At 36.1% G+C, this 8032-nt stretch overlaps 1 protein-coding gene across 1 annotated transcript; it reads right to left on the bottom strand.

The window, feature by feature from the left end:
- Positions 1-631: 631 nt before the first annotated feature.
- LOC132306210 (zinc finger protein CONSTANS-LIKE 13) lies at positions 632-7401 on the bottom strand. Its single transcript, XM_059803530.1, has 4 exons — positions 6518-7401; positions 4674-4886; positions 1425-1696; positions 632-939 (listed from the first exon to the last, which is right to left on the bottom strand). Exons 1-4 carry the CDS (start codon positions 7139-7141, stop codon positions 849-851), a joined length of 1200 nt encoding a protein of 399 aa, XP_059659513.1. The 5' UTR covers positions 7142-7401; the 3' UTR covers positions 632-848.
- Positions 7402-8032: the final 631 nt, after the last annotated feature.

Genomic DNA, 8032 nt, shown 5'->3' with positions numbered 1-8032 from the left:
CCATTGGGTTTTACAGCCACCCCACCTACCAGCAAGAGGCTTGACACAAGGTAGAGAGAAAGCAATGACATTGTTTTTCATATGGCACTTCCAAACAATGGATTGATTTGTCTCGAGGGTAGATTCATCCGAATTTTTATACAGGCCCTAGTAAATGCCAAATTAATGTGTTTTTTCCTTCAAATGCTTTTCCCAATTGAGCACCATATAGGTGGGCTACTGGATCGTATATAGAGGAAGAAATCAAGAGAAATGGAGATCAAATAGAAGGAAATTGAATGATGTTAAAAGTGTAAGCTACATAGAAGATTGAGGGAATCAAGAGAAGTCCAAGAGCTATTTAAAAAAAAGATTCAATAGTTTTTGACTTTGATAATATTCCCATATTTTTGTTGCATTAATTATGTTCCTTATATCCCTTTGAGTTCTACAAGAACATATTTAGGAACTCATAGCAATTTAAGTCACTGTAAACAGAATCCAATTTTTCTATATGCCATCAGATTTGACAGCTAGCATCACCTTTTTTCCTGAATAAATCTTATATTAATATTCTCATGTTGGAAACAAAAATAATTTCATGAGAATTTTCATAAGCTATGCTTCATACATTATAGCATTAATGCCATAATTACAACAAAAATAAATCTACATATACCACAGATTTCACATTTAGTTGAACTAAGAAACCCAAGTACATTCAAAGCAGTGGCTTCACAAACTAATATCTTAGAAAACAAATAAATAATTCGCCTACACAAAGAAAAGTATATATATTTGTTTTTTGGGAATTAATATGAAAATTACTATTCATGCATAACCTGACGTTGTCAATGCATACCACTATTTTAGTGATCGATCTTAGCAAATCGTCCCTTAATTCTTGTTCTCGTTTCTGCTCGAACCTTCCGCGATTCATATCTGATGTGCTTATCATACCTGCCATTTCAGAAATAAGTAGTTCAGTCCAATAGTCCAAACATGCGGACAACATTATATAGATGGGCCTCTAACCAACAAGAAACAGGTGTTTACGCTTAAAATCTTATGTGCTGATTAACAGGACCAGTGTGATATCAAATTGATTGATGTAAAAATGGGGCTTGACAAAGTCAAACCCATTCACTATGGCAGCTACAGTGAGAATCTCCCAAGTCAAATAAACTATCGCGGTGATAAAGCTTGCTAATGTTCTAAATTGTGGTTGTAAACCAATTCTGAATCTTTTTAAATTTGAAAGTTCTAATTGCTAAAATATTGCTGAAGAGTTCTTATGTAGAACAGAAAAATACTTGAAGATACAAGTTTCATGCAAATTTTGGAATGGTTCAAAGTGATTGGTACGTAAATTTTGCAATGGCCATGCGTCCATCTACTTAGAAAATGAGAGGCATAATCATATGGCAACGAATTATCTTGAATACCTCCTAGTTTTCTTCTTCTCCTTGTACCGGGAGAGTGCAGTTCCTCTTTCCTGGCTGGCTAGTGCAGTAACTTTGGGAAGGACTTGCACGGTTTCAGTGACAATGTGATGATGTAATCCCTCTTCATGACCACCATCGACATGACTTACACAGCCACCAATATCTGAATCTTTCTCAGGAACCAAATAATTTTCCTCACTGTAGCTCAACATAGAATGAAGACCTTTATTTGAAAGCTCACCATCATCACTGCACCACTTCAATGCACATGCCTGCATGAAAGAGCACAGAATCACATTCTCTTTCTTTCTTTACCCCGTTTGGGTGGACGAAAATAATTACCATGAATCAAGAAAGCAGAAGTGAATATTCAAATAAATAAAACACTAACATTAATCATAAGCAAGAGAATCATGTCACATAATTTTTAAGTTTGACAATCTAAGTGTCAAAGATGGCAGCGGAAAAAAGGAAGAAGAAAACAGGAAAAAAAATACAGAGGATCAGGTTCTACCATCCACCACAAAGTATTGGACACATTAACCAAAAAACTCTACCTAAGGGATGTTAATTTGATTATCCTGTTAATCTATTTCCAATCTTAAGGCCGTGGAAGAGCTGATGCTGGAAAAAACAACATGGTTGGGACAAGCTCAACATGCAGGGCACACAAAGCCCAGAATCTGATTTTTCTCTCTTAAACTTTTTTCAATGAACACCCATATATATAGGGTATGAATCCACATGAGTGAAATAAAATCACTACTCTTACTAGGAGGAGAATGTCCATTACTGGGGTGCACACAGTTCGGATTGGATCGGTTTAACGATAAATTGGAACCAATCCAGTCCTAACTGTTCAATGAAAATTGGAAACAAACCGCGCCGAGAAAACTATTTAAACTGTACCATTCCAAACTGCAAGAGAATGGATTGAATCTGTTTGTTTTGGCAGTATTGGGTTTCTGTGAAAACCCAATAAAAAATGAGCCTGAATGCATAAAAGAGCTTTCGTAGGAAAAGAGAAGCCCAAAAAGAAAAGGCCACCATGCATAACAATATTACATACCAAGAGGAAAAAATAATTAAGCAGTGAACAAAGAGTTGTTCAAAGATAGAGTAAGAACAGTACACTTTAATAATTTCACCAATAATGGAATTTAAAAAATGAATGAAATATGTTCGATAAAACATTATCAATTAAGATAAGTTAGATTGAACACCAATTGTTATATCATGATATAGAGGAATTGAATCCATTTTGATTGTAACTAATGCATATAATGTTAATGTCTGTTAATATCACCATCAGATCCTCTAGTCCCAACTCGCACTAGTTCCCCCAGTCTTGATGTATTCTGGCCTCCAGGGCAGAGACAGAGAGAGACGCGCCCCCGCGCGCGGGGGGGGGGGGGGGGGGGGGGGGGGGGGGGGGGGGGTGGGGGAGATCTACACAATGAGGAGGATGAGAGAAAGTGAGAGAAGAGAGGAAGATATTTGAGTAACGTTGCGAGATGCTGGTCAGGAAATTTGAACGCCGATGTGCCAAGGCATGAGCATTGAGAATGGCCTGAAGAGGTCATTTAAGGTTTGATTATTTAGGGTTAGGAAAAGTAAGTTGATAACATATATATAATAAGGAAAATTTTGACATCCCACAATCCATTGACAACAGAGCCTTTAAGAGGTGAAAAAGGAAAAAAATAAAATAAAATGTCAGTCACTTTTTTCTCTCCCTCACTATTTATATTTCCATCGTTTTCACTTTTATTTTGGAAATATAACAAAAAATAACAATGCTGAATAGGCGGCAACATGCAGCCTGCTGGAAGACCGTAAGCAGTTGAACAAGTTAACCCATTGATCTGATCGAGCAGCTTTAAGATAGACAGTCATACTGGGCAATGAACTCTAATGAAAATTACTAAAAGAAAAGGCAGGATTTCCAAAAGTTGAATGCCATGAAGGAAAACATAAACCAAGTAAACTAAAATGTAAATATGAATTATGGTGTACAAGGCTCCTACTTTCTAAAAGGAGGTCAGGGTTCGAACCTCGATGGAGGCAGCGTGTGTGAGTTCCAACTAGGGAAAAAAATTATGGTGGTTCAGGCCATGCCGTACATCCATGACAAGAAAAACCAGAGGAATAAATTTCTTTTATTTTCTCTCTTAACCTTTCTTCACAATAAAACATTCACATATACAGGGTGGAAGTAAATATGAAGATCTCTCTTCTTGATTGATGGAGGATGGCAATTAATTCAGCGAACCACGTCAATCAATATACGTCAAGTCTATGATCCACACCTACCAATCACATTAATATATATACAAACAAATCAATCTACCTGTATGTATATAATGTTTTTCTTTTCACCTTACATTTTGCCAAATTTTCTCCTGAATAAAATAGAAGGCAGGATTAGTGGCACAAATCTTACTAGGTTGACATTTTCATTGAATAGTCTGAACAAAAGGGACCACAAATATTTTTACAAATTCTATAATACATTACAATTCTACCATCAATACAATTATGAGGAGACACTTCTATGACATTGGCTACCTCAACAATGTGAATCATACAAGCTTAAGCAGAAGCACAATTCCACTTCTGTTTTTTTTTCTTAGTTGGTACTCCACACATGCCTCCACTGAGGCTTAAACCCTTGACCTCCGTTTAGGAAGTAAAGGTCTAATACCGCTAGGCCACTGGCCCGTTGGTAAGCACAATTCCACTTCCATGCAACACATCCAACGCATTTCACATATACTAATATTGCTAACATAACTTTCTTGTGGAATAGACTTTAGACAACAAGACTATCTGAGAAACTAATGCCTCAAACATAATGGCAAAAGAGATTCATAAATCACCCAAGCTGGGTGAAGACAAACACCAACATGAGCCAAATTCAGCTAGACTAGCACTGAGAACACCTCAAAGTGCTATCTCCAGTGAATGTCAGCTTTCACCACTTCTTACATATAAACTGATTTCCTTTTCAGTCCTTTCAATTACACCTTTATTGGTTCACCTATTTATTTATTTTTATCATTCGAGCTTAGGCTTATTTAGCCACTTCATCCCCTATCTTCCACACTGCCATATGACATGGTTGATAACAAAGCAACATAATAATACCATAAAATTCCAAAAAGAAGTTAAGAAAATGAGTTGAAAGAAGTGATAACAAACTCAAAAGCACTTAATCAATTCACAGGTTTTTAAGACAAAAAGCTTTACCTCATAAGAAGGAATCGCATCTGGCACTGCATCATGTCCAAAGTCCACATACATACTTCCTGGATGAAGGTCTTCTTCAGGTACCAGGGATTGAAATCCCATAAGGGGTTCAGCATCCCCATTACCATCAATGAAGTCTGGTTCCAACTTTGTCAGTTTACGAAGCTGATTCAGTATTTCTCTCTTGTATTGCCCAGTAGCAGCATTACGATTCTGATTCAGTAACAGGTTGCAGCCAGTTAAATATTATGATAGCCAATAAACAAGCTCAACGAACAAAGAACACATATAGCATCTCCTTTCCAAGATCCTTTTTCGTTCTTTTTTTTTTTAATTCTATTTTTTAAAAAATTTATTATATTTTTATTATTTTATTTTTGGGGATACAAATAAGAACATCATGAGGCCAGAGGTGGAGACAAGATGTAGGGCAATCTAGTCTTGAGTGACGTGATTTAAAGTAATATGACAACAACAATTTTCCATATGAAAAATATGTCATCCATTGATCTATATATATATATATATATAATAACAATTTTGAATGCTTGTGTAAGATGATTTAAAGAAGCACAATCTGAGCAACAAAAAGGTTGCCCAAGCATGTCCAAAGATTCAGTTGGTCTTGAGTTAGGTTTGGGTTGGTCCAACCAAGTTGAAACCTCTAGTGTAGAGTCAATTGGCCCTTCTGGAAACCCCTCCCTCCAACATTGCAATAGGCTTGAACAACCTTTTTAAAATTTTGAAGATGGCCTCTGGCCTTCAAGGATGTCCCCGCTGCAGTTGTTGTGCTTAGATGAATAAACAATTCTTAGAACACCTCAATCGGAATTATTAAGCTATAATTGTGCTTACATGTACTCTCCTATTATCCTCGTTGTACTTGTCTCGAGTCTCTCAACACAGTGTGACATAGGTATTGGTATGGGATATGTGTCCAAAACACACAAAAATTAGTAACCATCTATATAACATATTATGTTGTAAAGTGTGTCTGTGACACATGACTGCGCCTCTAAATCCAAGTTTTGGACACATTTTAAGCAGAGTCCTTATAACTTAAAATCTGGAATTTAAAGAGGTTGACACTTGAAGACACATACCGACAACGGTACATGTACCTGAGTTGCATAGAAGTACAGGGAAATGGATGTGGCAATTTGCATCCAAAGAGCTGCGTTTATGATAATTTATTTTATTTATTTATTTTTTATTTTTAAAGGAAATGAAACAGAAAGCTAACTGAGCCGAAGTGAAACCAGGTGGATTTGAAATTCCAACCCATTATCAACTTATTAGATCTGCATGACATTAATTTAGCACAGCATTACCATGCTTGAAATGATATTATAAAACCATCTGACTCACAAAAGATGGAAGCCAAAGCAATCAACAGCTTCAAACCATATGAGTCCAAATATAAAAAGATGTGGAATCAACGACACCCACCGAACCAACCAAAACAAAATCAAAGAAACCACAAATCAATGATAGCTGTTGAACAAACTATTCTCTTCTTGACCAAAAAATTTTTTTAAAAAATAATAATAATAATATTGTACTTCTAGCAAAAAATATTTTGGCTTAGCGGAGCTTTTAGTTAAAGTTAAAAATTGGAGTTCAACCAAAACATATCTACTAAGAATTTCTTTATTTTTAAAAAAGTGCTACATTGTTCAACACAATTTGACAGCTCTATTTAACTTTTTCTTTCAAAATAAATAAATAAATAAACAAATAACCGAATTCATCAAAAACCCAATTGAATATATCTATATATATATATATATATTGTGCCTAGAATCAACATAGAAGACCAAAAGAAGCAGCTGGGTAATACTGACCTTTGGTGGAGGAGGAACCCCCATAGCCTGAAAATTGTGCTCAGAATTAGTGGAAACAATCAAATCATCAAGACTAACAAATGAAGGAGTGTCCCAAACCAACAAATCTGCAAACTCATCATTCCCATCGAAAGACCCATAAACCCTAGACCCCACCAACCCATCATCACCACCACCAGATTGTAAAGCTTTTTTCCCCAAATCTTCAAACCCAAGAACCGTCAACAACTCAGTCACACATGGACACCCAGTGAACCCCTCGAGAGGCCTACGATCGTGAAGAGACGACGAAGATCGACCATGTCTTTCCCAATCACAGTTCTGGCAGAGAACCAAGTTCTCTGTGGAACAGAGAAACGAAGCAGGGGATGAATCGCACAAGTCGCAGAGCTGCGACCGGGTGTGCTTGGTGAAGAGCTGGTTTGTGGAATGGACTTCACGGTCGCAAGAGAAGCAGAGCTTGGCCGAATCGGCTCTGCAGTACAAGAGAGCTAAAGACTCACCACAGAAATCACAGATTCGATTCTGGGTCTTCTTCACATTTCGCTGTTCTTTGTCTTCATCAACCAATCTCTCTCTTTGTTCCCTCAATCTAGCATGTGGATGTGTTGCAGAATCACTCATGTCCTCTATCTCTCTCTATATATATATCTAATGCTTCAAATTTGTAGAGAAGGAGAGTGAGTCAGTAAAGATTGTGAAAATCGGAAGAGAGTGCAAATGAAAAGGGGCTACTCAGCCATTCTTGCGTTGCAAGAATGGAAGTGTATGGGTAATGTATATGTCAGAGAGAGAGAGGGGAGATTTTGTTGAAAAAAACCTTATCGTTTTCATATTTTGTGTAGGATTAGGAAGAAGTATCTCGACAGTCTTCGTTGATTTTTCGTGTCATATGTTAAAAGCATGAAAATGATAGATATTTCACCGAAAAAAAAAAAAAAAAAAAATGATAGATATTTTCGATCAGATTGCTACTTTGCTTTCTCAATGTCGAGGTAAAAAGGCACAATTTTGCTGTTTGTGGCAAAATATGTAAGAGTGGAGCTATAATTAGAAACCTATGCAAAGGAGTCAATCTTCTAGATTATTTAGTGCACATGATTTGATTAATTTTAAAAGTACCCTCTGACCGTTATACCCTCTATTATGTTCCCCAACAAAACAAAACACCAGTGTATCGCGTGGAGCCATATATGTGTTGTGTTGGAACTGGATTGCATAAATGATAATATATCCGATGTTTAAGAGAAGATAGTCACACAAATAAAAATATGTGATAAATGATAATATATCCGATGTTAAGAGAAGATAGTCACATAAATAAAAATATGTGATAAATAATAATATCTTAAATATAAATAAAGAAATTAATTATAATTTTAAATTAAGATTTAGAGACACGTAATCACTTTTTTAAGATAGTTGAAGTCTTTTCTAGGTACAATCGGAATATCGAATGACAGCACTAACTCCTGGATTCAACTAAGTCAAGTATATTTAAACACATATATCAAT

The sequence above is a fragment of the Cornus florida genome, unplaced genomic scaffold (genome assembly GCF_030987335.1).
Source record: "Cornus florida cultivar Cherokee Brave unplaced genomic scaffold, ASM3098733v1 CherokeeBrave_3.0.0_Hap2_Chr05, whole genome shotgun sequence".
Classification (NCBI taxonomy): domain Eukaryota; kingdom Viridiplantae; phylum Streptophyta; class Magnoliopsida; order Cornales; family Cornaceae; genus Cornus; species Cornus florida.
Note: the sequence above shows the minus strand (reverse complement) of the source record. Positions and strands in the feature narration are given on the sequence as shown.